Source organism: Stegodyphus dumicola, chromosome 3 (assembly GCF_044657685.1).
Source record: "Stegodyphus dumicola isolate Sdum_Otavi_A_Nest chromosome 3, ASM4465768v1".
Classification (NCBI taxonomy): Eukaryota; Metazoa; Arthropoda; class Arachnida; order Araneae; family Eresidae; genus Stegodyphus; species Stegodyphus dumicola.
The window spans coordinates 224107404-224130895 of NC_140770.1; the positions used below are offsets into that span (position 1 = coordinate 224107404).

The window sequence follows — 23492 nt, forward strand, 5'->3', positions numbered from 1 at the left end:
TTACTTAATATGTTGTCTGAAACATATCTGAATATTTGAGAAGCAAATAATGCTCGGAATGTCTTCCTATATAAACTAATGACAAGTATTTCTTCGTTTTAAGTAGTTTAAATTACTAAAGCTTTCACATGCCTTTATTTTTGTAAAGAAATCCTTAAAAAGAGTTAAAAAAATTCTATAATATTCGGAAAAACTCTTTTTCGAGAACTGAGATCAACAACCTATTTGAGCAGATATTTTTTCGCATCTTATAGGATAGAAATGCAAATAAATGCATCTATATTATCAACATTGGAATATTTACATGATTTTGTTTTAATGTCTTTTTTAAATGAAGCTTAATTTCTTGCACGGTATTTTACATTCAGTTTCGCTGTTACGCTAATATATCCCTATTTTTTCCACTCCATGCATAAGCATAATTATGTCGATAGCAAATAAAATGCTTTGTTTTCTTTTTCTAACCATTTTTTATGTTAGACAAATTCCACAAAATCACAGAATAACCACTGTTGTTCAACATGCAGTTGTTCTTCCATGGAGGTAGGAAAGGGAGGAGGGGCCAACCCGCGCTAAAAGTGAAGCACTACTTTGAAGCTTAGGTCACCAGACGGGGTTTGTTTACATTCAGAAGCTCGCTTGACAAGATTCTGATAGTATTTCGACACACGACAGTTCCATAGAAATCGAAAAAGGGACACTTTCGCATGAAAGAAACATTCATAGTATGATGGATAATAGCAATTTGTATAGTTTAGTGACATTTACGCAAAAATCACATCTTGGTTATTTTTCAATAACTAACAAGAGCGATTTTGATTATGAATTTGTTTTATAAAATTCTAACCTGTTGCACTACAAAAACATAGATTTTAAGAAAAATGTTATGCTTAAATAATAAAACATTACGGTACATTTAAACGGTACATTTAAACGAACATTTACGGTACATTTAAACGAAAAATATAGTGAATGCACAGAAATTAAAGATTTGCACATGCCGGAAATGAAAAATAGGAAATATGTATGGGTATTTATGCATGTGCTTGCAAAAAGCATGTATCTGCCTTTGACAAAATACTTAAATATTCATTAAATTATTTATAAATGTATTTGAAATGAAGAATTTATTCAGTTATAAACAACTGTGAAAGTACTGTGAAGAAATCTAATTATTAAATGTATCTAATTTATAATGATTATAAATGTTATCTAAATATATAATAAACATAATATTGAATTGTAAACATAAATTGAAATCCTGTTGACAAATACGTTATAAAACTATTTAAGCAAGAATTGTTCGTATTGGAAAGCAATCTGTTAAAAGGTATTGTAAAGCAAATGCTATGAGAGGCACACTTAAGAACGTAATAAAGAGTTTTGGAATATGTATTGTTGAAATGAAGGGTAAAAAAAAATCTGACAAGTATAATTAAAAAAATTATTCCCTTTACATTTTATAATAACTCAGTTACAAGTTTTAAATAATACTTAAAAAAAAAAAAAAAAATATTTTATTCCCTTTCAGAAATGTTCAGAGAAAGTCAAGTACTATTTAAAGTATTTCGCTAATTCCTAATAATTCTCTAATTTAAAATGAACCGAATAGAGCATTAATTATAAATTGACTTACATTTTTCGATTTAAAAGATGCCTCAGAAGCCAAAAAATCATGTCATATTTAAGAAAGTATTTTAGGAAGAAGCTCTATAAATAGAAAAGAAATAATGCATAATTTTTATATAAATAATACAATAAACTTTGATCTTAATTTTTGTACCTTAACCGAATAAAATCGAATTACCTTAATTTTTTTTCCTAATGTAATTAACGAAAACTTGTGAAAATATTTCATTCAAATTAAACCATTCTGAGAAAACTGTCCCGTGAAAAGTATAGCATTTAATTCCGTTCAGAATGAAATGTTGTTTAAAAATATGTTGTTTTCCCATACTTAGGACTCTGAAGTGTTGTAGAAAAAGAAAATATATACATTTATATGTATATTTACGACGTAATTACAAAATATTTACATCCGAACGCGTCAAATCCCATAGAACTCAATGGTAAATGACCCAATGTTTTGGTCACCACGTAGGGATCGCCGGTGCTTCAGAGCAGGGTACGGGAGAAACTTGTTTAAGGCGACTCCATCTTACTGCTTCAGAGCAGGGTACGGGAGAAACTTGTTTAAGGCGACTCCATCTTACTGCTTCAGAGCGGGGTACGGGAGAAACTTGTTTAGGGCGACTCCATCTTACTTCCTACCTACATGTGTTCTTCGATTAGGTGAAATTACCTCAAGCAAGAAACATATGTCTAAACTTTGAAGGCAACGTATAGGGTGATTCAAATTGAAGGGGGAAGAAATAGTAGCATAATGCAAATTCTGTAATTGATTAACTGTAACTAAAACAACTTAATTCTAAAGCAGTAATTATACAAGCTTTATCTGTCAGCAGTAAAAAATCTTCCGGGAACGAAATCGCCACTAGAGGAACTGCTAATCAAAATGGCGCCATCTGTGCAACAGAAAGCTAATCAAAATGGCGCCATTTGTGTTTTAGAATACGCTTGAACTTCATCGTTTATCGACGTTCAAAGATATATTCGCACGGAATTTAGTAAAGTATCATCGCATCGTCACACTATTGAACGGTGGATGAAGCAGTTTCAAGACACGGCCAGCTTTTGTAAGCAACCAGACCAGGATGATCAACAGCTAAAGCCGAAGTGGTTGAAAGAATTTATAAACGTTTCACTTCAAAATTTAATTTATCAATATAAAGTAATTACAGCTTTCACAGACATGCTTTCTTTTTGTCCCATGTAAAACCTCTTTTCGAAGAGTTGGTTTGATACTTCTTTCTCATATTTACATTCAGTTCGTCTTCACGCAAAGGTCTGGAAAGTGCAGGTATGCACATAACTTACTCAAACCCCCATAATACTGAACATAACTTACACACAAAAAATATAATTTTCACTATATTTTTAGCTTTAACAAATATAATTTCTCTTTCTCTCAATATATGAATACAGTCGTGTTCTATGTTAAGTTTTATCGATGTACGTTCGTCGTTATGTGTTCTCTAAACCATTTTCAAATGAAATTTGACATTAAAGGTAAATAAGTGTAAAGGTGGTTTGGTGGCATAGAAACTATTTATTACGTAAGCAGTTAAGCACTACAGTGTATTTCTGTCTTACAGTAGATAATATACTAGCTTTTCAAAAAAATAATCAAATACATTTCTTCAAAACCCATTGAAGCTGCCCAGTTAGTTTTCTTCAAAATAAGGAAGTAACAGTAGAAACAAAAAAGAAAAACTTCTGCTAGGGAGAAAATAGAGCTTTTTAATTTTATGATTAAAAAATATTTTAGATTGATGATCACGATTTATATTGCGCTACCGGCATGCGTTTCAAAGGAATTAGCTTTTTGTTCGTTTTTCTAGAACATGTTACTTCTAAATATGAATAGTTTTTGCTTACTTCTTTTATGTTTTATTGCGTTATTCATTTTAGGTTGCACTTTTAATTTATTTTTTTTTTCGTTTTTATCCACGCTAGAACTTTTTTTACTATTTTCTTCTTCAACGCATTTTTGTTTATTCGCTTTTACTGTTTTGATTAGTTTCTTGCAGTGTGCTTCCCCTGAACTTGACACTGATGGAAAAATGGTAGAGATGAGCAAGAAGGCATATAATTTCCTTAGAGCTTTCTATTGAGACTTTTGTTCTAATTAAATTTACTTTGCATTAATTTTTATATTTGTAAGTTCCTTAGCCCTTTAAAATATTGTTTTTATTTAGTGAAAAATAATTTGAAATTATCATTTCATAATGCATAAGAAAGCTGCATATTTTCTAATTTTTAAATCATCTTTTTTTTTTTAAATTTTAAACTTTTTACTTTAATTTTTTGTTTTAACTTTCTTGTTTTAATGCTTTATAATTAGATATTTTATTTATATAAAAGAATTTTTATTCAGGTATGTATTTTTGATTTATTTCATACCAAATTATTTCTTTTTTTTTCCTTTACATTTATTACAGTTTAGAAATGTTCGCTATATTTTGCAAATACAAAAAGAGCATCTAGACACAATTATATTTCCCATTGAAGAATAATGCAGAAAACCCCACATATATCAACTATGTTTCTATCGAATTATTTCATATAGAGGGTTTAAACAGATTTTAACTATTTTATGTTTAGCAAAAGAAAAGCATAAATACAAATACATTCGATTCAAAATATATTTAGAGCTTGATCCGTATACCGAATAAATTTATTGTAAATGCTTCTACAGGTTCAGAACTCAAGATTTCGTTTTCCATTTTTATTACTTATTATTTACATCCCTTCCTTAATGTATGTAAGACTGCCACAACTAGTTCTGTAAAATAGGTGAAGAAGATCTTACAATCCAAAATGAGAAATGACATAGGCCCTCTTCCTTCAGAAGGAGAAGAATGTTTGTAATAAAGCAGATCCTATGCCAAGTTTTGCTTTGACATTCATATTTTGTGTGTCATAAATTATATTCACATTTTATTCATATATGTGGGTGTATATTTACATATATACTTGTGTCCAAAATTATCTGCAAGAGAAATAAGCCGTATCAGCTTTGAATTTAATTTTAGTCCAGTAATTTCCGGACCTATGTTTGGAAAAAAGCAGTTATATTGCCTTCCTTGTTAGTTGAATAGCCAACACTTAGCGTCGCATTTCTTCTTCTGTTAAGAAATAAACTGTGAAAAGAATTGCTATTTTATCTTTACTACAATGGCAGTTTTTTCAGAATGTTTTTAATAGTTGAAGGAGTGTATCATCCTTCCTTGCAGTGTGTAAACTTAAACTAAAATTATCTTCAAAATACGAATACAAAGTCTAATATTTGAAATGCAGTTTCTATTACTTTAATTGATTTGATGTATTTCTCTCTTTCAAAGCACAAAGCTTGAAATGAATTACAGGGTGAAAGAGTGGTAACATGTGAAGGATAGTGAAAAAGCTGAACTGTTGTCAGAAAAGTAAATAATAACGGTGAAAAGAAAGATGATGTAAGTGGATGCTTGTAGCTTGTTCCCGTTTCATTGCGCGGTGACCGAACAGACCGACATCGTAAAGTTTCCATGGCCTTGTGTCTTTATTTTACATGGTACCAATCAGTTCTTTGTTGAAGGCCTTCCAGAACTACTTTTTAAGCAGATAACCCAAGTTGTGCCTTTCCATTTTTAAATAATATAAACCAAACTTCTCCGGAAATACATGCTTATCAATCTTTCTCACCTATTCCACTCCCTTACCTAAAGATTCGGAATCTTTCTCCAAGTTTTGAAATTTCTACATAGCATAAGTACATGTTAACAACATGTTTACTACCAGGCATGTTACAGCTACTACTAGTCACAACATGATGACTACCTGATTACTATAACTACATAATATGATTAACATACTACACAGAAATTACGATTATTCCCCTTTTCACATGAACTTTATATACCGCAGTGTCACTTAATACTCCTTTCTGTGACATTAATAGATGTAAAACTAATAACCGTAACAAGTGTCGCCAATAAACGCTTCCCACAGTACTCAAAAGGCCGTGACATTAGTTTCACGCATTCCAGCAGATAACGTCCAGTGTATATCACGGTCTTTGCTCATTGGGATTTCTGGAATGACTATTCCCTGCCGCTTTATCTGTAATAGGTATTGCTCTTTGTCAATGGTGTTGCTGCTAATAATTAAGCCACCATGTAAGTCCGGAACGCAATATTGGACTTACTAGAGTAGCCAAGCGCAGATAAATGCATAAGCGTGAAGATAATCGGGCTTCCAACTTAAGTTCTCTGAGCTGAATATATTAATACCTGTATACCTTGGTAGAGTCTGAACGGTGAACTGGTATAAGTAATACTTACAATGAACAGCAAAAGCATATTATGCAGGATATCTGCATTTTAATTCCCCAACTTCAAATATTAAGTTTGTATTAAATTTGTAATTTAATTATAATTATTTGTAATATTTGTAATAATATTAAAGTACTGCACCCAAATTTCGAAATTGTTATTTTAAAAGATGCTTTCGGGCTAGTTTGCAGAAAAATAGAAATATATTCATTCGAATTAGAATTTTTTAAATAATCAAATTATTGGAACATGGAGTTTTGCAAATTTATCTAGTATCATGTTTACGTAACCGCCAAATTAATATTTTTGATAGTTTTTGATATTAAAAATGTATATGATAGATTATTTGAGAATAATCTGAATCGTTATGTTATATTGCTACGTGTAAGTTATAGGGATTTTAAGTTTTTACTAATGTTTATTTCATTTTAAACTTTGCCATCCTGTCTTTTTTTTTCCATTTCTGGCCAGAATAAGCGCGAGTAGGAGTTTTATGCTGATGAGTTGCAAAACTGTAGAAGGTATTTAAGAAGTTGTTTCTAGTCAAAACAGCCTTCTTTCTGCCCTACAACGCGCGTGCTTTTCAGTCAATTCGTGTCTGCCTTTATGCCAGAATTTAGTTCCTGCTGATATACTAGACATGTTATAGTATTTCTATCTAGATGACTACATACGCAATGTCAAAAACCGATCTTCGTTAATCGTCTCCTGAAGCATTTAAGTTTAATTCTTATTTTGTTAAGTTAGTTGTTAAGTGAATATTTGTTATTTTTTACGTTTTAGACCAAAAATGTTGGTCTCTGTATTCCGAAGTGCGGGAGCACCTGCCCACTGTGTGAAATAAAGGCTAAAGTTAACCCTCCTTAACTTGTTTTTCTATCCATCATACACACGAACATAGCTTGAGTAAGCTCCTTGTTCCCACTCACAATTCCTGTTGATGTTTCCCAAATGAATTAATAGGAACATGAGTCCTGAAAAAGTGACCTAGCAAGTGCTCCTCTTGCAAACGCTAAGGGGATTTTAATTTATCGTTCTTATTACCTGGAAAAAAAGTAGTTCTAATATTAATGACAACTGATGTGGTATATGATCATTAATTAACGTACTAAATTACAATTGTAGTTGCTTAGCAAGCTGAATAATTTGTAAGTAATACCTTCTAAATGATTTATAGTTGCTGGATCTTGTCGATAATGTATATATTTGATGTAATTTATAATATAATCAGAGGGTAATATTTTTTAACACTTACATCGTATTTGGAATTAATAAAGATCTTGCATTTTCAGATACATATACTGCTTTCTGGAAGTAAAAACAATCGTTTACATGTCATTTTTTCAGGAGTTATATTGAATTAATTTTGCTTTTAGGTGTTATTTTTAAGTACGGTTGACTAATAACAGAATTTTATAATTTTACAAAATTGACTCAAATATTGAAGTTATAGGAAAACTCTATATGTTTCGAGGAAAGGCCTCTCTTATTCAAAGAGCAAAAATACTCTGCATCAGTTTAAAATATGATTTACTTAATATACGAATTAGATTTACTTAATATACGAATTAAATAAATTACAGTATCTGAGCAATAAATGGATTTCGAAAAGTCAGACATTTATAATGGTCTTGTTCTAAGTTTAATTCACTAAATGCAAGTGTTAAATCTACACTGTCATGAACGGATGACCATATTCCTTATTGAAATATTTTTCTAACTCATTTTTGTCAAATGTTTTCCTAACTTATATCATAGTACCTTTCAGCATGATTGAAGGATTGAAAATATGTTTTAGAGATACCTCTTATTTATGAATATAATGTTTTCCATCACAACGAATGTTAAGGAATTACGTTTGAATTTACGCATGTATTCGATTACAGTCATTTTCTGTTTGACTATAATTTATGGAAACTAGTGTATTATACATGCAATATAGCTAGAATATCTTGATGCGTGATCGATAGCTGTGATGGACTGGCAATAGACTGTTGCGTTGTGATATCATAAACTGGAGATATTTCACTATGTAGACAGAGTTATGAATCGTTGCATTAACTTGGCAAGAGCTATTGCCGTCGCAGATGCATAACAGAGAAGAAAATATTGCAAACAAGGTTGTAGATACATCACATTATTGGCCAACTAATTCTTAACATGCATATTCTTATTCATACATCATTGAATGCAATATTCCACCCAGAGTTTTGAAACTTTAAGCCATCTTCATAAAGTGGACGATAAGGGAAAAGAGCGGTGCGTGTTAGCAAGAGCAAAACAAAGCGGGAAAAAAGGGCTACACCCATTTAAAAGAATCATGAGATATAGAGTCAAAGTTTCAGTTCTCGAAGAAGTGATTGGCTGTAACATACCTGTATTGATGTGCATTACGTAATATGTCATGTAGAGGATTAATTTTTAAATCTGGCAGTCCGGAAAAAGTAATCATAAACAATTACTATTTTTAGAATAGAGTGGTGAAATACCCAAATTAAATGTAAAAATTATGGGGCCATTGCTAATTTAGATTATAAATTTTAATCACCTAGTTTTCATCTTTCATACATACTTCCCTTGTATTCCCATTACAGCATAAAATTAGCAAGATTTAGCAAGATTAAAAATAGAAAAAAAAAAAAAAAAAATAGTCACCCAGTATAAAAATAGCAACATTTGTTGCACTATAATGCTGCAAATGTAAGGCTTTGTCAATTAAATATCGAAAAAATACTTCCTTTTTTAATATTTATTTTGCACTTAATTCAATAATTAAAGTGTCCTCACTGCATAATATTTACTAAGAGCTAATAATAAAAATCACAGAAACAAAATGCAAGTAATACATACTAGAGTAAATCAAGAAGCATAATATATGTTAACGCATAAAAGATAACATAAAATAATATACATGTTGGGCATCATTAAGTAAAATTTCGTAAAACCATTTTCGGTATTTTAGATTATACAGGTCGTTTCGTCGAAACGTCAAATATACTTAAACTGTTAATTTCCTGGGGTAATTTATCAGTAGGCATCGCTTGTTAATGTTATTTAACTGGATTTATTAACAGTCATGTACAAATGGTAATAAATCTCAAGAAATATAAATAGCTGATATTCCGATTAACGCTGACAAAGAATAGTATGTTTAATAATATATAAACCAGTTATTAATGGAAACTACTGGTAGTTTTAATAAATTATTATTTTCTGGTTTGGCTCTAATTATATGTGCTCGATACAGTAGGATTGCATTTTAAATACTAGTAATTTTGGCTCCATTGATTGAATTCTTGATTACTTATTTATTTGACTTGGTTGTTTAATATTTTAAATCATGATGCTAAATTTAAAATAGTAAAGACGTATTTGGTTCTCTAAGAAGCAATGTTTAGCCATTTATTTATCACTGGGCGTTTAGCATTAGCATTACATCTGGTTTTCTGCCCAGTACTTGCTTAAAGTGTATTATAGATTTTCCCTGTTTATGAGTATTAATCAATTAATATATTTTATTTAGAAAATAAATAAACATTACTGCAGTAAAGAGATTTGAACACCCGGATTTCTACAGTACAATCTAACAAAAGCACTTTGAAGACTCCTAAGTACTTTAAATTCAGAAAACTGTTCACCCTATCATTATAAAGAAAAAGAAAAGAGAGTTAAGGACGTTATTATCGTGGGGAGTGATAAATGCGATAATACAGAAAAGGTTCTTGAGATAAATTAATTTAATCGATTAGAAGGCAATTAGACTTGTCGTCTAAGAATTAAATTTCCTCATTCCATGTTTGGGTAAATGGTAATGGAATTTCATTGCTTTAGCCAGCTTCCAAATCTAGAACTATTAAAAGGTTAATGAAAGACAGCATTGTTAGAAGCAGACTCAAATGCCGCGGAAATAATTTTCTGACAAAATGGAAGTGTAGATTTGCCGAATGCATTTCAATGTTCTGCTATTATATAAAGTAATTCAATTTCGATAGCATAATTCTGTATGGGATTCCACAGCATGTTAAAATCATGCTATAGACACTGAATTTTATTGCTAAATAGAAGATGAATTATGCAGTGCATTATGACTTAAATAAATCATGCAGTTGTCAAAATTGTGTATGTCACCTCTATATAACTAACTTTGTTCATTTTCTTTGCTTTCAATCTAATGTAGGCGGGGGAAATAAAGATTATGAATTTACTTTTCATGCCAGATTTTTTTTTTCGTAATCAGAATGGGTTTAATCTAAAAGATCATCTCACTGGTATGAATTATTAATTAGTAGTTATGTATTTTGCTAACCGTAATGTACGATGATAAATTTTTGACAAATCTAATATTATGTATATATATAACTATGAGTAACTCTCTCTCTCTCTCTCTATATATATATATACATATAGATACGGACTAACATACACCAACTCACATATACCCAAATTGCTTTAAGTTATTTTTTCTCATCTCCTAAATCTACGTTAAAAGTATATTTACTTGAAATTTTGGTTAACGCTTAAGTTTGCGTTAACGTCGAAATGAGGTTGTGTGCTATGAGAGGAGAATAGCTAATGTTGGGATAAAAAGTTTTAATTTGAAAAGCCAGATGCTGTACATTTATTAAAAATATTTTCTTTTCCTTTAAGTACCTCACAGATTTTGTTTCGTCCTAAACGTACTTTCTTTCTCGCAAAATAAAGTAAATATTGCTCCTTTATTTGTAGTTAATTTAATGCGCAATCGACTGACAAATAAACCTATAGGTATGCCTTTTCTTTTCTTTTTTTACGATTTTTTTAAGCCCAGCCAGAAGGGCTATTAATTTAAAAGCGGCATTTTGCATCGTTTCACTTTCTGCGTTGATTGATACTTTGAAATTGACACGTTCAAACTGTTGCCACCAAATATTATCGCTATGTATTATATTTAAAGAAACTAAATAATGAGAAGAATCTACATGAATGCATAAATGTTTCTCGCATTGATAAGAAACATATTTTGAATAACGTAGTCCTCCATCCGAACATGGGCACTTGGAAGAACGAATTTTGAATTTCGAATTTGGTTTATTATCTATTTCAAATTTTGTAAAACTTTAACGAATTTTTGATTAACAAACTCAACGATTTCAAAGCCAGCAATGGCAACATTGCACGGGAAAAAAAAAAAAAAAATTATCTTTAGTCCGCAAGACTGTGTATGGTAAATTCTAAAGATATGCTCTTTGGCTGGTTTTAAATATTTTCTGATATTGCTGTTGAATTGAATTTTATGTGTTTTAAGTGCAAAGAACATGATATTTAAAAAATAAACGTAACACACAAAACGTTAAAAATCGCCCTTTTGGGTGTAATATAAAATCTGAAAACGTTCAGATTTTTTTTTACTAATAAGTGGTGCACAAGTCTACGTGTAAAGGTATTTTACGATGAAATCATATCGTAGTATTTTGCAGTTTGGCTTTGCTGTTTTTGACAGCTCATTCTGAGTGAAAACTTTTATGCTTTATATTTTCTATTTGAAATTTCTGAGGCATTAAATAAGAAATTGGTGGGCCTATTCTGTCTCCTTAAATTAAATGCCTCAGATGCTCATCTGAAATCTCATCTGAATCAGATCAAAATTTCTTTTTAATCTAACATTTATATATTTATTTACTTCAAAACGTTTTAAAGCTATTTTATGGTAAACTTCTCGAAGTCATAAATTATAAACCGAAATTTTCAGGTTTAAATTTATTTATACTCTTCTTACATATCATAAAAACATATTATTCACGTTAGAGAATTTTCTCTAACCAGTTTTCGCTAGAATGAATTTTCCCGAAATGAACTACGATTAGCATTTAGCGAGTAACTATATAAACTTTAAACAAACCCATTCTCCGAAAGTCAGTTTACTGCACAGTTAATTTCCAGAGCTCTCAGTATATAATTTTACCGCAAAGTGCTGTATTTACAGCACTTAATTACTTTATTTGGTGAACAATTAAAATATATCAATTCATGTACAGGGTATCCTCTTTACATACGTGAAATTTTTCCCCTAATTAGAACTGCCTTAAATCTTACCCGGTTATGTTAAGGTTTCATGAAGAAAAAACAGACACTTTCTTGACACTAATATTCTTATGAGTCTCTAAAATTATAAGTATTATCAAAACTGGTTACGATTGGCCCTTAAACTGAGTAATATATTCATTCTTATTTCTTCGTAGAATTACATTCGACTTTTTAAATAGAGAATAGTGCAACTATATTTGAAACAAATATTAATATTTATACTTATTCAATATGAAATATATCATATAAGTAATATCTGGGGTTGAAACATTAAACAGTGTTGAAACATCAAACCATTAGTGTAACAGCTGCTTTAGTGCAGCTATGATAGTAACAGTGTAGGTGCAACTGTTCTAAATCTCCACGTTTTATATACAGGTGTGTGTGTGTGTGTTGCATTTTGGTTTAGCTTGCTGCTTGGTTTAGCTTGTTGTTTGCCTTAGCTTGTTGTTTGGTTAGCTGGTTAGCTTGTTGTTGGGCAAGCTTGTTAGCTTCATTTAGAGTACAAAGAAGATATTTTTTCATTTTATGTGTTGTCCTATCTTCATGAAAAAGAGTCGTTATGTATTTTGAAACACTAACTCTTCGCCTGGAAGTTTCAAATGTTTCTCTCGTTTTTCAAACACAGAAATTATTCAGCAGAGTAATTTCGCAAAGAGGAGAACTCTGCCTTACAATTCCATGTATTCTGTACAAGGTTGGATGTTAATCTGCTGCGTGGGTACGGATTCGTAATAGATTGAATGCGCAGGTCCAATAAAATGTTAATAAAATTTATTTTTATCAAAAAAAAAAAAATATTTAAAATCTCTAGAATTTTCCACAGAAATATTTGTAGAAGTGTTCACTAAATCTCTCAGTATTATCAGTATTTAAACTTCAAACTACTGAGAACGTTAAACGCAAGGCAATGCAAAGCGTATCTATAGAGAAAACTAACTCGAATTTATCTCAGTTCACGCGGAACTACAACTGTTGTTGTCGCAACAATAATAATCAAGCACCTGAGAGCATTTTTCAACTGGCCGCCTAGATATTTCTAGTACTTTCTCGAAATTACTAGAAAGCAACACGAGAGTGGAATTACTGTTACAACTAACATAGTGGTAAGTTACATTTATTTAGTTACAATACTGACTACACGCTACAATACAAAGACCGGACACAAATGCCTCCAAATAAGCGCCAACCTTGGCGACTTTTGGCGATTTCTTGCCAAACTGGAGACAAAATAAGTCACCAAAACCGTTGTCAGCCTATCTCGCCAAATTACCGAGATGTCCATTTACTCAAAGTTGAATGCACTTGCCCCTGTATTCTATTTTTTGCGGCATAGCTTTCTCTTAAAATTTGTCCCGCGCTACATTTCATTTGAAATACAGCGATTTTACTTATAATTCTACTAAAATTTCCTATCTCAGTACAAAATTCGTAACAATACTTTCACAAATACATGCGTTTTCTTTTTTTACTTCGTTTTCCTTATAGCACTGATGTATGAAATAATAAATAATAACAATATATAGAAAATGGTTGTGCCTTTTCTCTAAACTCTCAAACTTTTCTTTTCAAGATAAATTTTATAGCAAAATTTTGTTTCCTAATACATGGCGTGGGATAAATTCTAAAATGAAACCCTTATAGCTCTACTTTCCATACATATAATTATTTTTATCTATATCCCTTGAAATACTTTTATATTTGTATTTGTCAGGATTTTGCAATAGGTTTGCCAAAATATTGTACATTACGGTGATATAGAATTGTCGTCTTCGGATTCAATACATCAGTCCTTTGAAACATAATCTTCATTTCCTAAATCACTTCTAATTTCATTGAATCAACTCTAATTATTGTCTTTGAAGTTTTTATCTTTGCAACACACATAACTTTGACGATCCCGCCATGCAGACATTTTCTAGAATTCGCAACATGAACAGACACCTGCCGTCTGATCGAACTAAAGATATTTTATACATTTCTTATAACGCGCATGTACTGCAAATAAGCTGGCACGAGGGAGTCTTTTAGAGTTAGAAAAGGGATGACGCCAGATAATTCGCTTTGAAGTTACCAGAACACATATAAATGAAGAAATCTCGCAGACGGCACTGAGATAAAAATTCAAGGTCATCTTATGTTACGGTCTTATATTTCGCTCAATATAATATTTCTGTGTATAGAATAAAGCATTTATAATAAAGTTTGCAAAAAAAAAAATAATGGGTACGTGACAAATGACAAATAAAATACCAGAAAAGCTAAGACATAATTTTTTACAGGACATTTACCTTGGGAACAGACATTTGCTATTCTTTTCACATATAAATACACTTTTTGTTACAATAGCCAACTTTTTATTCATAAAACTAAAATAATAAAAGTAAAGGAGGAGTTCTTAAAAGTCATGATATTTCCTCTACATTGTGGGGCATAGCTCATCACTCTCTTGGGATAAGATATTTTCGTTCCCAATTAACTTCAGAACATATGTTTGACTGTTTAGGCTTTTAGAATGCATCAGTGAAGCGGAGTATTATACTTCCAGAAACCATCAGATGGTAAAAACCATTGTTTTGTTCAAGCATAATTCCTAGACATGATTTATGACTACTTTTGAAAAAGAAAAAAAAAATCTTATAACTGCCACACGCGCGTCCCCTTTTGAACAAAAGGAAAACAAAAAATAAAAGAAAATGTAAATTTTTCATTGCGTTTTTCTTCCTACTACAAGGGAAACGTTCTTTAGCAGAAACTATTGTGTAAATAATCAATCTTAGCATTATTCGGAAACTATGTGGAAAATAATAAAACGTCGCAAGCTCGGTGGCGAAGATTAAACTTGGAGAGTTAAAGGAGAAGTAAAATGTAAATAAAATGAGAAAATATTGAAATATTAATTCGTAACTCTCCTTAAAATACGTTTTAAACACCGTTTACTTTATCATCGCTATGTATTTTTAAAGTATTCTTTCTGTATCTGAATTATATAAAGAAAAACATTGTTTTGTTTTATTAGAGAATATATTTTATGCGTTATTCTGCATAAAAGTTTTATCAATCCAGGCTTTCCTAACATTCGGTTGCATTTCAACATAGCATCATAGTATGTAATTCCCATTTCCATGTCACAGCCATAAATACGGAAGCAATCTCATCAAATATTACTTTTGCTTACATAACATGCAAGCTAGGGAAAATCTGAACAACCATATTAACCATAGCCATGATATTATTTCAATACTGAAATTTTAAGCATTATTAGTGCTTGTTTTATAAAATAATATCAATAAATCAGTTGCAGGTGCAGTTAAAGAAGACAAATAAATCCAACTATATAGCAGTTTGTTTTACATAAAATGATAAATGTAATAGTTAAAAGTGTTTTCCAATTGCGTTTACACTTTTGTGAATCACGAATCAATTATTAATGAATAATTGTTTTGAAAAGTTAAGTTTTAATGAGCAGGAATTCAAATGCCCTAAAAATTAAATATTATTTGCTATCCCCCCCCTCTGGGCTATACAATCTGCAAACACATCTTCCCTTAGAACGGTCATAATTGATACTGTGTTATGTTTTGTTACCAACAGCAATCTCTTACTGCTATTTAAAACATGAATACTTCTCGCCCACCGGACCTGAAGGGGAATAAAATCTCCCATGTTTTGTTTGCGAAGGGGAGGTAGAAAATTCAACAAATATTAGGAAAATTCATTAAAATATGAAACTCTGTAGATTAAAAAAGTTGGCAGGAAGCTGTCTTCACATCAGAACTTCAGAACAAGCTCACGAAAGCAACATCAGAACAAGCTCACAAATTCCTCGTGGCAAAGAGAGCACGATAACGCCTGTTGACACTATATATTTACAAACATCCATGAGTTCTCCGGAATTCGAAGCCGAGCCCTTCGGTACCTCAGTATGTACAACTTTCCCAAAAAAAACATTTTTTAATGCCTTGCGTCATTTCTAATCAATTCAGGTACTGATTCTTAAATACTACATGCTAAGCTTTTTTATACTTCATCATTTCACATTTCTTGGAAAAATAACATAATTCAGTAACGACAGACTGATAGGAAAAGATAACTAAACTTGTACCAATCACTAACAGGCAGAACCGTATAAGAGGTAGAGGCCCTTATAATTATTCAGATAAGCAATGATTATGTTATATTATTATATTATATATATTTAGAAACATCTACTGTGTATTTACTGATTACTATTTAATTTTATTTTATACATATACACTCATAGACTATACTATAAATTCCAGAGCGTGAGAGAGAAATAATTTATAATTTTGATTCAACTAACGTTTTCAAAAAACTGATTTTCGAAGCATTCGAATACTAGCCTGTTAACTGTACGATGTCTTAAAGTTTAATATTTTAAATATGAATGCAAATTTTACGGGAAAGTTATAAAAAGCAATTAATTCATTTTTTTTTAAAATTTTGGTTCTAAAATTAGTATTTAGTTTTCGTATCCTTCAAAATGCATCATTCATATTTCAGAAATTTTGTAAGACGCCATTTAAACCAAATTTATTTGTATCAAGTGCATTCAAACTTTTCAAACGGCAGATTTTAAGAAACTTTCAACTAGATTAAAGTCTATATTTGTATAACGCGTCGTCCTGGTGATTCCAATCATTATCCCAAATGGGCGTTAGCTATTTGTCTCGAAACGGCATTTTGCGTCGAATAGCTTTAAATTTCCGTATCGTTTTTAAAAATTTTGTTACCAAATATTATCACCCTGTATTACTTAAAAAAAAATTAAACTTAAAAAAAAATAAAAACACTGAAAAGTTTCAGATTTTTAATTACGTCCAAAGGACGTGTTTTTAACGTCTTGTGTGTTGTTTTTATTTATTGATTATCATGTTCTTTGCACTTAAACCATAAAATTCCATCCAACAGCACTATCGCGTATCGCAAAATATTTGAAAGAGCATATCTTTAGAATTTCCAATACACAGTTCCACGCGGAGATAAAAATGTTTTTCCCCCTTAAAGTGTTGCCATTGCTCGCTTTTAAATCGTTGAATTTGTTAATCGAAAACTCGTTATAAAATATGAAATCGATAATAAAACAAATTCCAAATTTCAAATTTGGGCTTTCAGATTCGCAGTAGGATTACGTCATACAAAATTGGATGGTTCTAGGTACCGTTGTTTTATCACAATGCGAGAAACATACATACATTTATACATATTCTTCATTATTTAATTTCTTAAAATATAATGCAGGACTCTAACATTTGGTGGCAACAATTTGAAAAGTAATACGCCGCGTATAGTGATTCGACGCAAAACGAAAACAATAGTCCTTCAGGGAGAGAACCCTTTTGTACTAATAGGACTAATAATAAAGAATGTGCGTGTATACATGTATGTTTCTCACACTGTGAAAAAACAACGGTACCCAGCGTCATCAAATTTTGAATAACGTAATCCCCCCCCCCAAACGTGGGCACCTGGAACACCAAATTTAGAATATATTTTACTGTCTATTTCATATTTTGTAAAACGTTAACAAACTTTTTATTAAAAAACTTATAAGTTATTTGTCCCTCCTTTTTAGCATGCCTTCGTGGTGGAGTGATCAACACGCTCGGAGCGTATTCGAGAGGTCGGAGGTTCGAGTCCCGGCGAGACCATTGCTCATTTCTCATCTCTTTTGCTTCCAAATAACCTAATATCTCTAGAAACTCAACAATTGGAATGCGAGCTGTGGCAACACTGTAGGAAATAAAACATTTTTATCTCCAAGGCGGGAGACCGTCTATCGGAAATTCTAAAAATTTGCTGTATTTAAATATTTTAACCCAATGTGGCGTTATCCCAAACGCTTTAGAAACGAGAATGTGTGTAAATAAAGCAAAACCTCTTTATTACGTCCAAATAATTGGGCGTAATAAAAAATCTGAAAGCTTTTAGACATTTCTTATATATATATATATATATATATATATATATATTTGTTTGCTCAAAGGTGTTTTACTTGCTGAACTTTCATACTACAATGGATTCGCTTTACCACATTATAAACCTGTCTCGTCTCGATTTAGTGTGTTAATTTTCAGTAAAATTCGATTTGTTAATGTTACACATCGATTTCAGTAGAATTCGATTTCCATAAGGTAATCTCCTATTTGATAAAACAACGACATGATATAAGGTCCTTTTCAGTGTGTAGAGAATTATTAAAACGTGAGTTGATAGTAATAAATATTGCATTTAAAATGCTAGGTATATGTAATATATAAAATTACTTATTTTTTCCTTTTTTTAGTTAATGCAGCATCTAAAAACGACTTCCATGCTTCTGAACTGACATCCTAAAAAATACACTATTTTGCCATTTAGAATTATTATACACACTATTTTGAATTAAGCAAGCAAGAATAGATAGAAGCAGTATGCAAGAAAGATAGAATAGATGCAAGGACATGCATATTTCACTATGCATTCTTATTTCCACTCATTTTATTAAACTGATTCTGGGATAAATCAGCACAAAATGAAAATGTTTAATTATTTTGCTTAATTAAATTAAATATAAATGAATTAAATGCTCAGTTATTTTGCTTGTAAAATGCTTAATGGATTCTAAAGTCGCTTGTCGCAAAATCTTATTCTATATTATACATAATTTAAGCAAATTATTCTAGAAATTTAAATATTTAGGAATGATGTACGCATTAGATCTTCATACATTTCCCCTGGACTTTTATTCTTTAATCTGACAGATTTCATATTATATTTTACATAGTTTGCCAAAAAACTAAGTTTTCAAAAGTTTTGCACAAACTGCCTAAAAATATTAATGTTACTTTTCGTCTACCTTGTCCTCCGTTTCCGATGCAAATCTTTATGTAAATCATCAGATGCTTCTGGTTTTAGTTTAAAAGTTGCTTTCAGACACGAACGTTGTCAACAAAAAATAAAGTTCGCTCTCTTCGTGGCAATGAAAAATTTTCAGAAACGCATCATTAGTCAGCAAAAAAAGTAGTTTAATTTCCTAGAGTTGTGGTTTTTGTCTAGTTTGCAAACAAAGTGCTTTTCTACCCAAATGAAAATTTATGAGCGAGCAAATGGCCAACAAAGAAGCTTAAAATCTACCGGGAAAGGTGTATACTGTTTTCTTGGTCATGTAAACAACATTTTCCAGTTGCCTGTTTTAATAACGCTGTTTATCTCTAGCTCGTAGTACCCCTACATCACACAATAAAGTAAAAAAAATAGTACTTTATATGCGATATTATATGACAAATAGAATTTAAATATTGGCATAGACATATATTGTAAAAAAGCATATGTAAATGCGTTTTTACAACATACAGGTTTTTAATGGTTTACAGATTTTTAATGGTTTTCGCTGCAATAGAGGTCTAGATAATACTAATTTAAAAATACTAATTAAAGTACTTACTAAATTTTTTATAATAATTTATGGTTTTAATTGAATTTATGTTCCTTGGAGATAATATGTGATAAATTATTGGTTTTCTAATGATAAATTATTGGTTTATTACTTAGCAGCTTTAGCGCAAATTTAGGCTTACTAATTTAGTATGTATATACGTATATATATATATATATAATGAAAAATAAATTAATTCTTTTTGCAATATGCGCTACGAGCATCCCATTTTGTCAGTACAAAATGAATAAACACAAAGCAAAAAGCAATTAACAATCTAATCTATTTGAGCGCTGAATGCGCCAACAAGTGGGGGTAGCAATGCCCCCACTTGTTGTAAACAAAATAAAAGTAATAAATAAATAAAAATAAAAATAAAATAAAATAAATAATTTAATTTGCATTACTGCACCAATTTGTTTTAGCGAGCATTTGTATTAGGTTTTGAAATTTATTTTACTTTGCATTTATTCGTATATTATATAAATGCTCTAACACCAGTTGTATAGTATGACAGAACAACAGAACTTACAATTATAATTAACTAGCAAAAAAAGAAGAACAAATATTCTCACTAAAGGAGAATTTTTTCTAAAGTTCAAGGTTACTAGAAAATAATGACTTTACTGTTTTGAAATCTGTGAAACCTTAAAAAAATTAGTAATAGATCAATTCAAATTAGTAGATATTTTTTCATGCATATATGTGACCTATAGTTTAAATAGGATACGTAAAGTTTCCTAATTCTCAGAAATGCACTGAGGGTAAACTCAGACTTCTAAAAAATCAAAAATTTCTATGTTCTATTTTCAATCAAAATTATAAGGAATTTTGAAATCAAATTGTACTAAATAGCCATTGATTAATTAAAATTTTAAAAATTAAAAAAATGCTGCAGCAAAATTGTATTATTGCAATTAAATTTTACTTTTAATTATGGATTAATAGAAGTGTTAAAAACAAATTATATATATAAAGTTCTATATATATTCTATATATAAAGTTCTATTCTATATATATATAAGTATTTAAGGGTTCGTAAGGTCGTTTATTAGTTAAATTAATAGCCTTTATAAGTTATATTTATAGCTGGAATCAATAAACAGTCTTCACAAAGAAGCTGACATTTTCTTTCTAGAAACAATAAAAACAACTCAAGAAATCCCCTTTCGAAATGATTATTAATCTACTAACTCCTGTCCGAATAATGGTCTATATTTGTTCCAAATCAGGAAAATAAAATTAGCAGTAAGTATGTTTATGATACTTTAGTAAGGTTTTCACAGGTAAATCATGATCTCGTCTAAATAGATATGTATGCAAAAAATACTATTCCCACTTGAATTAAAATATAACCTGCATCGTTTGATACAATTTCCTTTGCATCATAGACTGATTTTCCATACCTAAGTATTATATTTTCAGCCCTTCCTTGTTTTGAAACTATTACGGATAGTTAAATCAACCAAAACAGAACCTAGAAGCTCCCAGCTTTAGTCCAGAAGAAGGAATATTATTTTTGGTCTGGTAAATTGCGCAGCATGCCGTATAGGAGGTTCCAAAATGAATATACTAAAGAACCTTTATAGCGACAGAATAATAACCAAGGATTATGACTAACAAGATCTGTAGATTTTACCAGCGTAGATTATATTTCTTTGAACGCTTAAAACAAAAGCTTTCATAAACAACATCCACACCTTAGAAGAGTTGAACGCATTTGTTGAAATATGTATAGAAGAGCACTAAATTAGAGGGAGATCATGTCTCACATATGTTTAAGCCAAGGGAATTTTCACAAACGTGTGCATTCTGCAATATGCCCGCTTTTGAACTGAATATCTTATGGGTGTATCTCTCCATCTCTCTCGCTCTCTCTATATAGTATATATTTCTATCTATCTAGCTACCTACCTATATCTATAACACACATACATATATACATACAATTAAATAGCTTTAAAACATTAAACTGTAGAAGTGTAATATGTACCCTTTTTGTACACAACTTTTATATACTAGACTGACGCTACTTTTATAGAACTCAAATGGATGAGAACGACAGCTGTAAATATCAGTAATAACTTTTGATCAAATATGCAATCAATATGATTTATCATGAATTTGTAACTCATTGAATACTTCAGATATTTTGTCTCATTTGAAAGCCAAAGGAGCTAATGCTTATGCTTCTTTTAAATCTTAAAAAATTATGTAACAAAAGCTTTTAGAAGAGAACTAACGGAATCGTGTTTAACAGTTCATCGAAATATCTACAACAAGCACGATCGAAAAATAAAATCTTATTGAACATGGAATAATTAAATACAACAAATGTGTAAAATAAGAAAAATAAAGGATTTTACATTATGCATTTTTGAGTAAAGGTACTGACAATTTTTATTGTATCCTTTGCAATAAAGATGTTTGTTTAAAATATATGCAATTTTCTTACAGAAACGTAAATTTTATTTGCAATGAGTATGGTTTAACTCTATCCCACGATTTAAAAAAACACTGTGCGTTTTATTTTTTAAAAATTTCTTTTCCTCATTTACTTTTCATAATCCGTACTTAAATATCCTACATTCAAGGTAGAAAAGTGTTATTTTGCAAATGTATGTGCTAATAAAATGTAAAATTCAACATAACATATATAATATAAGTGAAAGTTCTTGGGTATGAATGTTCTTTGAAGTACGACGTTATCAGAGGTAAAAAAATAATGTTGCGAAGATAAAAAGGATATACATTGATCTTTAAGATCTAGAAGATGTGCGCGAAATAAGGCACGGAATGTGATGAAAAAGATAATGTAAGTGTACGTAACATTAATGACAATATACTGTTCAATATTATATTCAAATTAACAGTCACTAGCACATAGTTTTCGATGCAGGTGCTTGTTGGTGATAGATCACGTTTGTATTATAATACACATTAAATTCTGTGGCTTAAAAAATGTGTGCTGGTGAAATAAAATGAGTTAGTAACGACTTTGTTATGGAAAACTTAGAACAAATAAACGCAGATGAGAATTGAATCCAATAGTTTTTGAATCATTGAGTAAATTCTTACCTCTGTATCTTCCGGCAGCCGTGGTATTATTCCTTCCAACAGCTCTGCAAACTACCAGTAACACTATTAATACCACTACAGCAGAGCGGTGCTCTATCATGTTGACAGTCGCGTACACAGTTCAAGAAACACAAACTTTCTACAACAAAAACTCGGCAGGAAAATGGAACAATGAAATTTACGGCCCGCGCTTCGAAGAGGCGAGTACTCCTTGAATGACGGGCCTCCTAAAAAGAACGTCAAAACTCCAGCCTCGCGAATTATTGAATATAATTGGAGTAAGTGGTGGATGAGTCACGTGGTTTACTGCGAAAACGTGGTGATTCGCGACTGAAGAGATCAAAGAAGTGGACAGCCTAATAAGAGATGTCGTTGAAATATGTGCTTTCTTTCGAAGGCGTTTCTAAAAGTTATGTTTTGAAGAGATTTGAACCATTTGTTGACATTTCTGTCTGTACTAAAATGAATTATACTAGTGTCTCTCCAAGTCTGGAACTTTGTATCTAAAAATAAAGCTTTATCTGAACTTTATCCGCACGTATATGTTCTCTTAGGCGGCGTGATTAAAACTGAAAAATGCTACTCAGACAGTTAATGACAGGGTACATATAAATCTCGAAGGAGAAAAGAATGTACGAAAATTTCCAGCTTTCAGTATTGTAATTGTGGCATTCTTGGAATTTCTAGAACAGTATATAGATTTAAAAAGAAAAATACTAACACGGCACGATTTAAAAAATTATCTTCTAAAGAACAGATGAGGAAATATTTGTCAACATGACCTTTCTAAGCGTATTTATAAGGTATTTGACAGATTTCTGTTTTATATAAGAAAAATTTACGTTTTAGGAATTAGTGAAATATACCAATTAAAACTTTTAGAGAAACTGTATTATGTTTTTGAAAATTCCCTTACTCTAATTATAGTAAATTATCATTTCAATAAACGTATTTTGGATGAATATTTCCCAAATTTTGAT

General features: G+C 30.6%; 1 protein-coding gene across 3 annotated transcripts in view; it reads right to left on the reverse strand.

Annotated features, from left to right (window-relative positions):
* Positions 1-22742, reverse strand: part of LOC118191245 (contactin-5-like) — a 554648-nt gene extending 531906 nt beyond the window's left edge. For 2 of the 3 annotated variants that reach the window (XM_085813861.1, XM_085813860.1), the window contains exon 1: positions 22513-22741. In XM_085813861.1, coding sequence (XP_085669987.1) covers positions 22513-22612 — 100 coding nt within the window. In that variant the 5' untranslated portion in view covers positions 22613-22741. Of the gene's footprint in view, positions 1-22512 lie in introns of all 3 variants that reach the window. The other variant, XM_085813862.1, reaches the window with a different exon arrangement.
* Positions 22743-23492: the final 750 nt, after the last annotated feature.